Genomic DNA, 16944 nt, shown 5'->3' on the forward strand with positions numbered 1-16944 from the left:
GGGACAGTGAGGAACACCTCAGCCAAGCCACCGACATCTTGACTCATTTCATCAGACGGATCCAGAGGAAATTTCCTGATTGGGACAAGGATGAGCAGCTGAAAGGTTTGTTTTACTGAGATTTTAAGACTTTACAGACTCCCTTCACACTTTGTTTTTGCATTCTAAGGAATTCTAAGTGCTAAATTGCGCTGTTGTGACATGGTGTCTGATTTGTGTTTGTCTCTGTAGGAGGGATAGCAGCCTACAACATGGGAGATGGGAATGTCCACTCCTATGATCAAGTGGACGCCAACACTACAGGTGGAGACTATTCCAATGATGTTGTTGCCAGAGCTCAGTGGTACAAAACTAAAGGTGGTTTTTGAAATCTGAAGCTGAACAAGTTCTGTATCTCCTAAAAATCATGAAGGAAACATTGTTGTTTAATGCTTGTAATATCTCAAAACCTAAGCTGAATAAACATAATGCAAACCACAGGCTTTCCTGATTTATTGGGCTCTGTGCAGACTGTTACTCTGTTCCTTTGCTGAAAAATAAGTGATGAGCATTGATAAAAAGGCATCATTTTCACTATTAACTGCACTGAGATGGAGTAGCAGAGCAAAGAGTACAGGATTGTAAATTCCAAACTGAAACAGATACACATCAATTGATAGTGATAGCAGTGTCCCACACCATGCTATAGGCTATATTTATACAATCTTTGATTAAGTTACTCTGTGTACTATGCAGGGAAAGTGAAAGTTCATCTGCAGTTAAACTGTGGAATTCTACCTTCAGTTTCTCACAGCTCTACAGAACATGTGGACAAGTCATGTGGGAATGAGATAAGAGCAATTCCTGGAAAACTCGTACATTTCTTGTAAACTGGATACATTGGCTGTACTCTTCAGCATTGCCACTAATTATTTTAAGAACTCCATCATGTCACTGGTCAGTTGTCACAGCTCCTGACCAGGTTTATTTTTCTATTAATTAAAAAAAAATGTATGAACTATATGTTTTTTTTTTTTAGCCTTTTTCAAGTAAGCTTTCAATTTAATTAGAGATTAGCTCGAAATGTGTTTTACTCATAGACAGTAACACTACTTTTAGCATGCAACATAAAATCTGAGATCATAATGCTGTGTACCTATCAGACATTGTGCAATGCTTACAACCAAATCTGTTGGTGGATGTGGTAAACATTATGACAAGCCAAGAGAGCCAAGTTTTTGGTGCAAAGTTGATGAATCAGTCCCAAACAATGCTTTCTGTATCTAACAGATATATCCCCCCCCTTTCCCTGGCCAGCTCAGTCACTGTTAATTGGTCCAAGGGTTCTACCATTTCGTAAAGGCTGCCCTCCAAAGTCCTAAAAGATAGTTGTGCTTATACAATACAGGGATTAGGTGCTTTGGCGATGATTGTTCATGACCCTGAACACCTTTGAAGAGAGTTTATTTCAGCTGATTTCCCTGGTAAAAAGCAACTAGCAGTTTTGTATCCTGATCATCCTGTTATTGGAAAAGGCCCATCTTGACTCGGCTGTGGTAAACGTCAGCGGTAAGTGCAGTGGTGCTCCTGGTGCTGCCTCAGGTCCACTTTGCGCTGGAAGCCGTAGAGGCATTGAGGGCAGCGGTAGGGCCGGGTCTCCCTGTGCTTACGGCTGTGGGTGATGAGGTTGGAGCTCTGGCTGAAGGCCTTACCGCAAACCTGGCACACGTGGGGCTTCTCACCTGGCACGGAAACACAGAAGGGGTGTGAGGAATCATTGGAAAACTCAAGACGGTCAAAGTCAGTAGATTTACCATGGCTTTGCTTTTCAAGTGATAGACTCAGTAGATACAGTAGTCTTAATGCATATAGCTAGAGTTACAGATACAGACGTATACATACATACAGCATGATCTCCTGGAATTAGTGTGATACTCAACCAGATTCGTCACACAGCAAAAACTTTTCAGGTCTTAAAAAGACTCCTAAGGCCAACAATGAATATCTTTGTACCGATACAAAGGATCGGACACATTATCTCATATGCCACAATCTAGGATGAACAGTTACATCATACTGTTGTCATGTGAAAACCTTGCAACTCCAATTTTTTGTTTCATGTTTTAACTCCATTTGAAGGACTACATGCTCCTCTATGGGATGAGACAATTCTATAACCCTTAGTCTTATGAAACCCTTTCAAAACCCCATTGGATAAACTCAAAAACGCATGGAGATCAAGCACAACAAGCCTGTTTGTCCTAGTTCCTGAAAAGTTGACATTTTGGGGTTGCAAGGTTGTCATCCAGCAGATGTCAAGCTGGCCCCTTCCATCACAGGTGTTGAGCTGAATTAGTCATTAGCTGACACCTGCGAAACGCTCAATACCACATTCTAACGTCCCAGAACCACCAAGCAGCATACAGAGACTCACCGGTGTGTATGAAGGTGTGTTTCTTCATGTCAGACTTCTGGTGGAACCTCTTGCCACAATACTGGCAGGGGTAAGGCCTGGTGTCCGAGTGTATGAGCAGATGAGTGGAGAGGGTGGAGGAGCGCTTGAACGCTTTCCCGCACACCTTGCAGCCAAACGTCCTCTCCTGAAACACAGGCACCGTGGTTTTGGCATTGTGAGGATTTCATATCTGTTTGGATCTTTTGTCATCGACCTACCGGTGCCGCAAGCTCTACAGTAGCTTGTGCGGAGCTGTGTGAAATTCACTTGAGCCAAATAGGAAAATACATTGTGCGCAATTGCGGTTTCATATGAAAAGAGGTGTGATGCTGACCTTGCCCCTGCAGGGTGGCTGCTCAGTGTCCGTCCTGCTGGTCTTGGTGTGTGCTGCTTGCATGGGTTCTCTGCTTCCATGAACCTTGCGGATGTGAGACTTGAGACTGGACAGAGATGAAAACATCTGCAAAGACGAGGGAAATCACATTGGTATCTGCTACAAGCTTTCCTTTCAAGTGTTTTTCCTTGAGGCAAATATTACTTATGAAGTGCAACTGCATCTCTATCCTGAAGACTATCTTTACGAGTGATACAGTGCCAGTTGTTTGCCAGTCTGTCTATATTTATAAGACACGTGTCATCTGCATAGAATGATGCCATACTTTGCAGCAGAATGGACACTCTTCCCCAGGAGCACTGATCTTAGAGCAGCCACTGCTCTTGGCCTCCCTCAGGACCCATGGGCGCTGAATCAACTCTCCCAATCCCGCTGAGAGTTCCTCTCCGTATCCTGAGCTCACAGCAGGCTTGGACCATCCCACTGGCGAGAGAGGGGGGGTTCCGGCTTTCTCAACAGGGCCAGACGCATTTAAATTGGTAGGGCTGCAGGGGTCAGCAGCTCTAGAGTCTAAAAAGAAAGAGAAACAGGTTGACTGGCTGTTTTTTATGCATGCTCTTCTCAAACTTAGACTGATATACTTTATTTTACTTTATTATACATGATCTAGTATTTGCTGAGATTATTTTTTATAGTACATCTGCCTTTTCAGTTGATAGTTTCACAGTGGCAAGTGACAAGAAAGTTGGGACCCTTACCATAAGATCTGGGACTGAACGGCTGAAGGTGACCATCAGAGTGGAAGGCAGCAGGAATATACTGCTGTGACGATGTATCGATCACTGTGTGATTATTATCCTGTGTTTTTGTTGAGGAGTATACCAAGGATGTATCCCAGGACCCCTTATTTTTTTCTAGTTGGCTGAAGGTCACCAGGGTAGTTCTCGGGCAGGGGCTGCTCGCTGTGGGCCGGAGGTGGTGCAGCCCTCCTCGCTTCACCAGGAACGAACGAGGCATGATTCAGGGGGGAGGAAGCACCGGTGGACTCAGGTAAATCAAAGATATCTGCGGGATTAAATAATTTCAGCGACTGTCAGTGTTTGTGATGCCGTTCAAATGTCCAGCTACGTTGGTTGATCTGTAGGAATCTGTCATTTAACACATAATCAGTGGATTTATAGACTTCTGCAGACCTAGACGTCCCTCTTCTGTTATTAAATCACAGTTTGATACAGCTTGGCACAATTTGTATCGATACAAATAGACCCATCATTCACTTGTTCCTGATTGGATCTGTGGTTAGATAATTGTATATGGTTAGATGTTGCAAACAGAGAGAAAACAAGTGTTCAGTTTCTGTCTGCAGTATTAGTAGTTTTTTTTTTTACTCAGTCGACCGTGTTTTATTATGTGATACTGTGTAATTACATGTAATTACTGAAACTGTAAGGGAGCTGTAGCAAAGGGGTCACACAAATTATAAGTGTTACCCAAGAGAGGGCAGCAGAACCATACATTTAATAGTATTGGTTTGTACTTAAAACTGCACAAATCCTAGGATAACATAGACACTGCTACTGTTGCTGAAAAATCTATTCTACAAAGTCAGTGAAGTGCAACACGTAGAGCTATGTAATCATCAGTAAGAATAAACATGTTAGTGTGCTGATAAAGTGTTGATAACAATGTAATGATCACATGCCAGCTCAGTGATTTTTTTCCCCACTGTCAAATACACCATATATAATTACAGTATAGTTTAATTGGAGGATATTTAGAGGAGAGCAAAGGAGCTGTGATACAATTTCAGATCACTTTAGTAATTGCTCATACATAATTCTCCTGTTCAATTCACTTTGAGAGATCATAATGCTTCCCTTGGACTGACCTATATTTAATACAGATATTTAACAGGCCATTTGCATATTTTGTGCTTCCCCCATTTTAGTTTAAAATAACATAAACTATTGAAGAGAAAGATAGGAGAGCACAAAGCTAGCCACAACTTTGCAATTTGGATTTTGCAGCTTTGGAATAATTACATAATGTATGTCCTTATGACAACAATTCATACAGTGGAGATAACTGCATTCAGTAGGTAATTGGAATTCAATATGACTTTCTTGAAGTCATATTTTCTTGAATGCAAAGTATAACTCAAAACAGCATATTTTATCTTATCTCTCTCTATATCACTCTATCTAATATTATCTACATTTCTTTCAAAGTTTGGGGCATAATCTATGTTAGACTGTAGGCATTGCTGGCAAATTGGAGTGTGGTCAAATAAAAGGGCAGTTTACTGATAATGGCTTCTTATATGACCACACTCCAATTAGCCAGTAATGCCTTGAGTCTAAGATCACAATCCTGCATTCTTCTTCAAGTTCCCACAATCAGAACTGTTGTTGGTGAAAAGTCATTTGATTTTTTTGCCCCCTGGTCCTGCAACAACCTCCAGTCAAAGCTCCAGCTCGACCGTTTTATTCCCCTAAATCAGTTCAAACAAATTTTCCACAGTCTTATCAAGATGTGTGCTCTTGTTTCTGATCTTAATATTTTTCTTTTTTTTTTCACTGTTTTGTATGTTTTATCATGTAATCCCTGTTGCTATTTCCTGGCCAGGTCTCCCTTGGAAAAGAGATTTTGAATCTCAATGGGACTTCCTGGTAAAATAAAGGCTAAATAAAAATAAATAAAATAAAACAGGCCAAAAGTGATTTTTATCATACTATTGAAAGGATAAAAACAATAATTAACAAAAACAAACTTTATGGTTATGCAGTAATGTGAAGACAATATTTTCTAGCAATAAATATGCATAAACTTACCAGATTTCACATTCCTCCAGTACATCCAAACATCGCACACAAACTTCACACTAAGAATGTAACTTAGGGTTTTCTATCAAACTCTCTCCAAAAAGACAATGAAGGTTCAGTGTGCGATAAAGCGGATGAGCTCCTACATCGGTCACATCTCCGCTCGGACTCGTCTGAGGTGGCTTTTGAGCCGTTGATGCACGGCGTCGCTCGGAGTGATGAGTATAAGGAAGACGAGGAAGTGTTTCAGCTCTGGCACCTCTCAGCAGTCACTGCGACCACACCGCTTCCTCACAAACCCCAACTCTGCTGAGCAGCAGGCCACAGAGTCACAGTGCAAAAAACACACATCCACAACTTAAAGCAATAGTTTTCATTTTATCAGCTGTAGTTTTTTATGACTCCCTCTTTTAATCCAAAATATGGATTTACTGTAGCTGAGAACAACTAAAAATCACAGCAACAGGTTAATATACTGAACAAAGGCTGGAGAGGAAGAGGGCAGCTCATTGCTGCTGAAAATTCTTCAGAAAGTGTTGACATACTGTGTGGACACAGTTGCGTTACAAAAGTCAGTAAGGACAAGTTCTAGAGAAATTAGAAATCATAGAGGCCTCTTTTTTTTTTTAACTTGTGATTTTGTCAAGTCACTAAATCCTGGTGAAATAATTTGTTTAATCATTTGTTAAACCGGTTGCTATAGCAACTCAAATAGAAGGAGAGGACCAGAGAGCGGAGACATGTTAATAACAAAATCAACATTTAAAAAAAATTGACATTTTAATAACAAAATCAAGCACTTTCAAGGCCATCCTTTCATTTTCAAAAACCGTTAGGCCTCATTTTAGTTTTCTCAAATCCACAGACTTTCGAGGCCTATGGGAACCATGTTATTCAGACTCCTGCTCCACATGGACCCGGGCCCCCGTGTCTTCCTCTGATAGTAGGAAAATCAATCAAGTGCTTCTAAAATTATACTTGAACGGCTTTTAAGGAAGTAAAACTCTGCAGTCACCCCAGTGAGAAACAACAACACGACCAGCGGGCCTCTGCGAAGGTGCAGTGTCAAAGTTTATTTTGTATCATTCATCGGATACAGAACACTGAAATGTATTTTTCATTTTATTTTATTTTTTAATTCCATCATATCGTAATTTATATAATCTTTACTGTCATTTAATATACTTGACAACAACATCAGTAGAATTGCAAGAGAGAGTGGACAAGGTTCGGGGGGGGGGGGGGGGGGGGGGGAGCGATGATGTCGTGGATACCGAACGGCCGTCACGTACAGCACAGCACAGCACACCGGGAGAAATCCTACGCCGGACTAACCGGGATGAGCACTGTCTGCAGGGGAGCGCGCTCGCTGTTTCTGCACTGTATCGTCTCATTTCCCACTTTAAGTCAGAGAAATGACTACAGGCGGCGTGGTGGTGGGCGTTCCAGTTTCAAGATGACAACTCTGGAGCAAATGATGGCAAAGTTCACTTTAAAATTACTCCACTGGTGAATGAAGGGGTGTAAAAGGCTGACTCGTCGACGAAAAACCCCCCGTTGAACGTACACACTCGTGTCGCGCGGTGTGTAAATCTACCTACTTTTATGGCACATCATGATATTTAGCGTTATCATCCCGTGGGATCCTATCTGCTAGGAGGAGACTAGATGGAAATCATAAAAAACATAACAATAAAGGATGAGAACTGGTACCGTAGTCAAAAGTAATTTACAAACATATCAAAATGCTTCGTCACAGTTGATGCAGTTGTATTTAGACAGTGGCTAGTACTGAGCACCATCACTGAACAGCAGTGTACAGTTGTGTGGGGTCGTGTGTTGGGTGGCATCGCACTGATCTAGATCAGATCAAGTGAGAGCTGGTTTTGGGGATGGAAATTCAAACCCAGGCTGACCTGACTGAAAGCCTCCCACTATTATAGACAATAATAGCACAACCAAATTTTTCCATTTTCCAGCAATATTTTTTGACTCAAACCCATTCCCGTCACCAGGTCTAATTAGGTTTGGTCAAGTGTGGGCCTAAATCTCACAGTCTAATCCAGATTGCCTGCCAATAGAGTCAATGGAAGCCGATCTGACTCACATTCTCTACCCACTCAGCACTGAAGCAACGCAATTTCTCGCAGCGCTCGTTTGAGCTGACATGAACCGCTCACTGATTCCAAGGTAGAGTTCAGCTGTTGCGCCAAACAAGTGGGTGACCACTAAAGCGTTGTTATTTGTAATACTATGGTGGGCAAAGCAACATCCTCCTCACAGGAAGAATCCAGTTTCCTTATTTCTTGGCGGTTGGCAATAAATCTCTCCCTTGCCATGCTTTCATTTGGATGGCGCAACCACATTCGGCTAGATGTTGGCATTGCGAAGCAGCGTCCAGGCATCAGTATCCATAACTAAAAGTAGGAAAATGAAGCGCAATACTACGTCCGGTGGGATAAGCTTAGAGAAAAGTATTTCTATACTGTCAAATCCTTCTGAAGTTCTCACCAGAGCGGATAAATCTCAGGAAAATGGCCTCTGCCTCCCCGCTTCACGGCAACAGCAGATATGAGTCAGAGGGATGAGTCGCTCCCTGTAGTGCAAACAGCAGAGGTAACTGCTCTGTACATATGACACCCTGTTTGATAAACTATACACACTGTGAAATCAATAAGCCTCGACCGACAGTGATGCAGCTCTATATTCTATATACTCGCGTCTTCATTCCCTGTCGCGCTGTACACTTCTGTATATTTCTCTGTACGTTTTACACCGAGAGTAAGCTGATGTTTTGATATGTAAAATATTTTCCCCCTCGCACTCTCCGGTCATAACCACACGCTTTATGTCGGCATCCATACAAGATGGATATCTACTCCCTCTGCTTTCATTGGCCCATATTACTAAATATGCTCAAGTGTTGTTCCGCTCAGTGTGAGCTGTCAACAAACGATATGATCAGTTGGATATAGGTGGCCTAATTGGTGACTCCAGATCAGCGCTTTTATCTGAACTGCTTTGTCAATATGGGTAACTGATATCAACTCATATACGATGTGGGAGGCAACCAAATTATTTCTGCTAAATGCGGAGAAGCTCAAAGGAGGAGTCGTAAAACTAACATCAGGGGTTTCTATCGGGTTAATTTGCTCAGCTTTCGGATCAGTTTCACGCGAATCCGCGGCAGGGTTTACGGGGAGGTTCGCCTCGCGCCGAGAACACATCAACAACAGAAAGAAGCAAAATGGAAGTAAGTAAAATCAAAACCATAGCAGCACATTTTTCCGTCTGCGTCACAGTAACCCTGCGACAACAGCCCCGGGGCTCAAGTTGGCACAAAGGACGGTGGAAACTCAACCAACGTAGAAAGTTTGGCCTCTGTAGGTAATCTCTACACTATCTATTTTCATATAGATATATAAAAAAATAAAAAAATATCAAAATAAATTACAACGTATAAATAATTAAAAAGAACAAAAAAACAAAGATTTGGCAACATTGAGTTTCTTCTTTCCCGTTTTCTTTTTTTATGGGTTTACGGTGGATTTTTTTTTTTTCAACACGAGCCGTCGGAATAACTTGCTTTGCCTTTTTTTCCGGTTGCAAGGCGCAGACACAGACAACACGCATAGTTAAGTATGGTAAAGTGTTAATTATTCCTTTATGAATGCCGTCTAGTGGCATCCCTATGATGTTGATGAGCACAAGTTCGTAAACGCCACACCTCTCGTCCCTTTCTCTCTTCTTCGCACTCGGGTCTACTGAGAGGTGAATGGGTGCTAGAGGATTCCTTTTGTCTGGAGGCAGTGGGCGAAGGGCTAGCGGGCCTTCCCGGATGAAGGGCGGAGGAGGAGGAGGAGGAGAGAGGCGGAGAAAGGGAAAGAAAGAGAATGTCGTCAGCTCTGAACCGGCTCTTTGCTCTAGAGTGCCAAAGGAAGGAGAGCGATAATATGGGGGTAGACGGAGCATACGGTGCGTCACAATGTCTCTTACTGATCAGTTTATAGGAGGGGAGAGGGGTGGGGATTAAAAGCAAATATCTTTTTTCATCCATCCGTCTACCCATTCCTCCCTCTTCGTCTCTCTCATCGAGTCAGTAGGAACCTCGTAGTCACAGTTTCAGATCCAGAGGTGAGCAGCCTCACTGGTCCCCGTTTCGGTCCTTTTTGTTTGTCTTGGCTTGCGTTTTGTGTGTTTGTGTGTGTGGATGGATATGTATAGTGATGGGCTGTGTCTGTCATTTGGAGAGGAGGAGAAGGGGAGGGGAGGAGAGGAGAGGAGAGAGGGGAGAGGCTTTGACTTTATCCCCTTTCTCAAGGAATAGTCTCAGAGGGAGGGGAAACGACGAGGAGCAGAACGCAACATGTAGTGACCGAGCAATGATGTCATGTCTGCATCAGGTAGGAGGAAAACACTGGAGGAGGAGGAAGAGGAGGAGGAGGAGGAGGACTGGACTGGATCATACAGTCCCAGTTTACAGTAGCAGGAGTCCCGGTCCTGCACAGTTCCAGCGTCTCTTTAGGTCAAAGAAATCCAGAGGGATCTTTCACACGCACGCGCGCACACACACACACACGTTCCCCCGGGGGTCCTCAGTTGTCCAGCGCCTCGGCACACACCATGCTGCCGTACAGCTGCTGTGGGTCCGGGTGTGTCCGCACCCGCTCCTCCGCCTCGCTGTCCGTGCTGCCCTCGCTGTCCAGGCGGGCGGACGGGTGACACGGGCCGGGCAGCGCCGGGTACAGGGCGCCGGCGGGCAGCGGGCTGGGGAGCAGGTCCTCGTCCGAGCTCAGGTAGTCGCCCTCGGCGGAGGCCGGGCTGGCCAGGCACAGGTCCTGGTAGGTGGTGCCGCCGCCGCCGCCGCCGACCCGGGAGCCGGGGGCCAGCCGATGCCCCCGCAGCTGCCTGATCTGAAAACACAGGCAAAGGTCACATATTAAAGATGAAGGCATTCATTTCAAATAAGAGCAGGGCGGTCTAGTGGTTAAAGACCCCCTGAAATCTCTTTCTCTTTACTTCCTTGATTTGATGTATTTCCTGTTGAAACAGGATGTTGGGGCGGGACATAACACAGCGAGGGATCATTCAAAAGTCTAAACCAATGGGATATCAGTCAGGGACAGAAAGGCAGTTTCATTTGATGGGAGGAGCGGGATTGTTCAAAAACAAAAACACTGAATCCCTACTAGCTCCGGCTGTTCTGTAGCTGAGCCTGACCTTTGACCTCCCTGTGTGTGTGTGTCTGTGTGTGTGTGTCTGTGTGTGTGTGTGTGTGTGGGGGGGGGGGGGCAAGTGAAGGCATATCAAAATTAAGTGGCATACTAAAAATAAAAATTGCCTTATTTAAGGGTGGCGGAGAATGATATCTCATGTACTTTATTGTTGCATGTTCATACGTCATTTTGAAAATACTTTCAGTTCACATTTACAGCAAAACATCTACATCTGCAATGACGCACATGACAGCGACTGCAAACACAGATGGCTCACAAAATGCCTCGTCACTATGGCAACAGTAGTATGTCTCATGTACTTACGTCTATACTAACTTTGTCTTGTCTCCTTTGGCTGAAAACTGAAAACTGTGAGAGTTTTTAAAGCTAAAGCTGGGTCAAATAATATACTAGCATAACACTAGAAGAAGAATACTGTAAAAACTGTGTTCACTTTGTTACATGAGCTTCCGCAATCGCACAAAAAAAGAAAAGAAAAAGAAATTAGGTCCTGGGAGAATTCTCTTGAAAACGGTGGTTGGGTTTGAAAAAAAAAAACGAGTGTGAAACCCACTGATCTATATCTAACTTACCATCAGGAGGCTGTACAACTAGGGCAGTGGGGGCTTTGCAGCTAAATCAGAGCACCTGAGGCCTCCCACCAGGCACGGCAGTCTGTACCATGAACTAGATAAAATGCCTAGAGCGTGTGTGTGTGTGTGTGTGTGTGTGTGTGTGTGTACCCCATCGCATTCCTGTCAGGCTTTGGTAATGGCGCGCATTGGTCGTTGCTCTTGCTTGTGTGTGTGTGTGTGTGTGTGTGTGTGTATCTGTGTCTACGTCTGCATGCTTTCTGTGTTATGTTTGCATGTACCACACTGACTCATGACAAATCTCAGAGGTCCCCCCCCCCCCCCCCGCCCATCATACACTGAGGCTGGCTGCGGAGTGAAAGAGAGAGAGGGGTGGGGGGGTGGGGGGGGAATTCAGTGGTTAACCAATGGAAATGTTATGACTGTCTCTGTCTGTTTTTCACACTACAGCAAAATAAAGTACATACAGCAGGCCTTTTCCTGCACCATCAATACATGAATTTATATAGAGAGCGATACCGCCGACGCTTAAAACGTCTAAATAAAAAAAAAGACAAAAAAAAAAAAGGTAATTTCATTCTCATGCCAAACTGAACCACAACACTGCACATGTACTCATCATCTGCTGCGACAGACAGGGCTTTCAGTATGTATCAGAGCTGTCAATATGAGTCAACGGCGAGCATGATCGCGTAGTAAAAGCCTACTGTGATTTTTCAAAATAGATCACTGCTCGCTGATCTCTCATGCAGCACGCACGCAAGTTTCGCTCCCGTTTGTAAAGCCGCGCTGCCGCGATCAAAAGGTGTTCCGGGTGAGGCGAGAGGGAGTGAGGGGAGAGGAGTGGTAAAGGGCAGGGCCGTCTCATCGCGCCCCCTCACTTTACACCCTTGTCACGCACTGCCAACTCTCTGAATGAACAAAGTGTCTGCGAGCGTGAGCGTGTGCGTGCGTGTGTGGACGGAGGCAGAGGTGTGCGTTCCGACAGTGAGAAAACACAAAAACCTCGACTCTCACGCACACGCGGCTCTTTTTGAAACCTCCGGGGCCGCCTGCCTTTCAGAATTGAAGTTCACATGGGGTTTTGCGAGTGATGAGAAGTGATGCTGCGGCTTGGGGGGGGGAAGAGACAAGAGTGGTCTCCGGTTACAAGAAAGATTTTTTTTTTTTTTCCGCAGCTGTGATGGTGGGCACGCAGGTGACGAGACGGCGAATTCTGTTGTGGCGGTTGGCACCCTCGCCAACCACCACAACAGTCTCTTAACATAAAGCAATCAGTTTGTACTCACATAGACTGAGCACCACTCAGCAGTCAAACATAAACATACAGTAGTCTTGTATTATTTTAGCATTATGCATTTTCTCTACTTTTTTTAAAGGGTATGTAGCATTTTAACATCGATAAATTACTACCACATGTTGAGACATTAGTATAATTAGTATATAGTATATAATTTGTATAATTACCAACTATGCTAATTATACATTGTGTGTCACCGGGTCGGATTTGGCGGGAAATCTGCTGGATTGCTTTATGGCACAAAACAGAAGGAGGGCGCTGTTCTTCCAGAGCAGACGGAGCTAAAGCTTTCAGAGATTTTGGCAATGGCAGATGGTGGAAGAAGTGAAAGGCCAATAGAAAAACCACTTCCAACACGTCGATCCTCTTCAGTAAAGTGTCAAGAGAAAACAAAAGCACACACAGTGATGCTTTTGGCAACATCCTCTTTGTGGCAGGAAGCAATGAGGTGGTCTTAATTTTTGAGAAACGCTCGCAGTTAACAAAACCACAGTGTGAGATCAAGGCTACTGATCATCCCACCATGGTCTCATTTATTTATGGTAATTATACCATGGTTTAAAAATGCATACATGTTGCACTTTTAAATCTGTTGTCTGTTGTAAGCAGGGCACACCTTGCCTGATATCAGACAGAACTGTCAACTCGTTACACTCCATTTGCATCTTCAGTCTGACATTGCCTCCACTCTAACCGATTTCCATGGGGGAGGGGGATTCGATTTTCCCTAAGGAATCACTAGAGACCAACGTATCCGCCTGAATCTAACGTCATTTTAAGTCGACACTGATGCGAAAAAAACATCTCCCCCTTTGAATAAATGCCTTCAAGTAATTGGTACTTTTAATCGATTTAGAAACAGCCTCAATAGCAGCGTCTATCTTGTCTATAACGGTCGCCATCTTTGTTATTACTCCTCATTGGTTCCGGCGATCATTTTTCAACCGAGAAACTGCTGTTTCGTGTCACGATGCCAGACCAGAATCAGTCAACTCGGTGGAGTGGGCGGATTCAAAGGTCTGGACCCAGGCAAGGGCACACCTGAAGAAGAGCACTTTCTCTCTGTCTCCTCCCCGGATAAAACAAAGGAGGAGGAAAAAGGAGGAAAAGGAGGAAACATGAGTGTGCGTGTGTGTGTCTAACCTCGTTCTTGAGCTCTGCAATCTGGTCTCGGAGCTGGTTGATGTACTGTCTGGAGTCTGAGTGGTTCAGCTGGCCCTGGATCAGCCCTTCCTCCTTCTGCAAAACAACACACACACACACACACACACACACACACACACACAAACACACGTGCGCACATCATGACAACAGCCACTATCAAGATGAGGTCACTTAACTGATAGTTATGCTGTGGCTGTAAGCTGCAGTCCCTTTCTCTTTATAATATTGTTAGATCAATCATTGCATCAATTCTGTATACAGATGCAAATGCGCGCACACACATACACACACACACACACACACACACACACACACACACCTGTATCTCTAGTTCAGCAATCCTCTGTCTGAGTTCAGCCATGGCAGCCATACTGTCAGCTTCCCTCAATCGCACCGCCATCACCTCTTCTTTACTCTGCATGTATGCAAGAGAGAGAGAGAGAGAGCGAGAGAGAGAGAGAGAGAGAGAGAGAGAGAGAGAGACAGGGAGAGAAATGAAGATGAGATGCCATTTCCTGCTTAACTGCTTAAACAATGCACTCGCTTCATGGTATCATGTTTGTCAATCCCTCCATCTGCCCCTCCTCTTCCCTCATTCCAACGCTCCATGCTTTCCTCTATCCCTCCCATCCCTCCATCTTTCTTTCCCATTCCTGGTTCCCAGACCCTTGCATTCAGACTCTGCCCGTTTCCTGTTCATCTTTCCTGAAAAATTTTTGTCCTCTCCCTCCCTCCCTCCATACCTTGCAGTCAGACTCGGACTGCTTCCTCTTCATCTCGTTGAGCTGGGCCTGGAGAGCTTTGTTCTGATTGGCCAGCATCTGGAGCCGGTCCTGCAGGGCGGAGCGCTCCTGCTCGTGGCGACCGATCAGCTTGCTGTGGATCTGGTTCTGGAGCGAAGGAAGGCAAGGAGTGAGCGGGGAGGATAGAGAGAGGAACGGAGAACAGAAAGAGAGATATATACCTCATATACCTAGTATATACCTCATTTGTACTGTCACAATTCTTGAAACAAGTCAAACTGCATTGAAAGCAAATAAATGACTTGGACACTTTTTGCAGTGTAGATCCTTGTATGTGACTGACTGACTGACTGACTGACTGTGTGTGTGTGTGTGTGTATTGTCTCTGACCTGGCTCTCCAGCTGCAGGGCCTTCAGTTTGATCTCTCGGAGCTCGGCCTGGGCCTGGGCCTCCCTCAGCCGGACCGTCATCAGCTTGTCCTGCAGCTCGTTCATGGCGTTCTTCTTCGGGGACTCCTTCCAGTGGCCGCCCCCGCCGCCCGTGCTGCCGCCCCGGGACATGTGGTGCTGCACAAACACAGGAGAGCCCCAGCTGTGATACTCACTGCCACTGAATAGGTGGGGTGTGTGAACATGTCATGTCTGTTGTGCGTGTGTGTATGTAAGTGGAATTATCTCAGCCCATTGTTTTACGCTTTCTGCAATGTACATCCGTGTATGTCTCGTATCTTGCAAGTATATGAACATGTATGCGCTGTATATGTTAAGTGTGTGTATACATCTGTGTGTGTGTGTGTTACCTGCCAGCGCTGGTTGAGCTCGGTGACGCTGTCCTGCATCTCTCTGAAGGAGCGCAGCGTCTCCAGCTCCCTCAGCTTCATCTGCTTCACCTCCTCCTGCAGAGCCGCCATGTTGTTCTCATCCGGCAGGCAGCTGCTCCTCTGGACGGACACACATTTGGACATTTCAAGCATTCAGCTGACACTCAGTAGAATATACAGTACTGTGCAAATGTCTTAATGTCTTTAATTCATTATTTTTTGAAAGCATCTTCGCTTTTTACATGTGCCTAAGACTTTTGCACAGTACTGTACTTCCTAATTCCTAGTTCATCAAAGAGAGCAGGTAGAGTAAGTAGAGAGTGGAAAGCACTAGGTAGGAAGAAATGAGTTTTCAGTCTACAGTGGAAGATGTGGAGTGACTCTGTGTTTCTGACTGGAGTGGGAAGATCATTCAACCTCTGGGGAGCCAAAGTAAAGTCTCTCACACGCAAGCACGCACACACACACACACACACACACACACACACACACAGCTGGAGGAGTGTGAAGCAAAAGTGAAATACCTTTAACACAGTCCAGCTCATTCGCACATGCACACCCCCTCTGTCTGCTGTGTTTTTCCATTCTTTGTCTCACACACACTAATATATGTGGGTAACACTTTCCATTAAGTGTTCATTAACTAATATTAACTTATGCATTTACTAACAGGAATTAAACATGAATAACAACATTAACAAAGATTAGTTAATGTTAAATGAACAACTGCATTAATTAATGTTGTTATGCATGTTGGTTAATAATGTTAACTAACGTGTTTATTAAGATGAATTAAGCACAAATTGTGATGTTAACAAAGATGAGTTCATATTAAATGCACAATGAACAACTGCAGTAAGTAATGTTGTTTGTTAATGCCAATGTATTGTCTAAATTGAAACCTGTAACTATTACTAAAACATAACTAATGTGATTAAGCCACACCAAGCATTACCTAATACATGAAGAGTTTACACTTTACAACCAGCATACCAAATGACATGAATACTAATAATAGGTATTAGTTAACATTAGTTGCACACTTCATGTAAAGTGTGACCTGTACAGGTTTGTTAGCTTGGCTCACCTTCTCCAGGTCCAGCACCTTGTCCTGCATTTCCTTCAGCGCTCCCAGCAGCTCGGCCTCCTGCAGTCTGGACTGCTCCAGCTGGGTCTGCAGGCCGCTCACAAACTGCTCCGTGTACTGAAAGGAACATCGGTGGGGTAAACGGCTGGAAAACGGCACACTTAAATGGCTCAGTGATCTAGTCCACTGTGCTGAGATTACCATCATGCTGCAACAGGCAGTTCATGTTCCTGTTGTACTTTTCTACATAGCGAAGTCCAATGGCAAATTGAGGATTCACATATTGTTGTGTACTGCTGCTGAAACCTTATAAAAGCTTTTCTGGGTTTTTTTCAGCTAACATTGTCATCGATGTGTAGAATTTTTTTGATAACCCTGCAACCCAGTGAAACCATCAAAATGCATTACCATGCATTTAAAATTCAAAATA

At 44.3% G+C, this 16944-nt stretch overlaps 1 protein-coding gene across 1 annotated transcript; it reads right to left on the minus strand.

Moving 5' to 3' along the window:
- Nucleotides 1-391: 391 nt before the first annotated feature.
- LOC139640369 (ecotropic viral integration site 5 protein homolog) lies at nt 392-16631 on the minus strand (the record flags this gene model as incomplete). Its single annotated transcript, XM_071514561.1, has 12 exons — nt 392-1721; nt 2414-2579; nt 2769-2894; nt 3094-3338; nt 3527-3788; nt 10213-10503; nt 13843-13938; nt 14183-14278; nt 14607-14753; nt 14997-15173; nt 15407-15547; nt 16515-16631. Coding segments are annotated over 12 exons (2043 nt in total), but the record flags the coding sequence as incomplete, so codon positions are not given.
- Nucleotides 16632-16944: the final 313 nt, after the last annotated feature.

The sequence above is a fragment of the Centroberyx affinis genome, unplaced genomic scaffold (assembly GCF_046629955.1).
Source record: "Centroberyx affinis isolate AG114_WGS23_722 - 3 ecotype Tasmania unplaced genomic scaffold, CSIRO-AGI_Caff_v1 ptg009222l_1, whole genome shotgun sequence".
NCBI classification, from domain to species: domain Eukaryota; kingdom Metazoa; phylum Chordata; class Actinopteri; order Beryciformes; family Berycidae; genus Centroberyx; species Centroberyx affinis.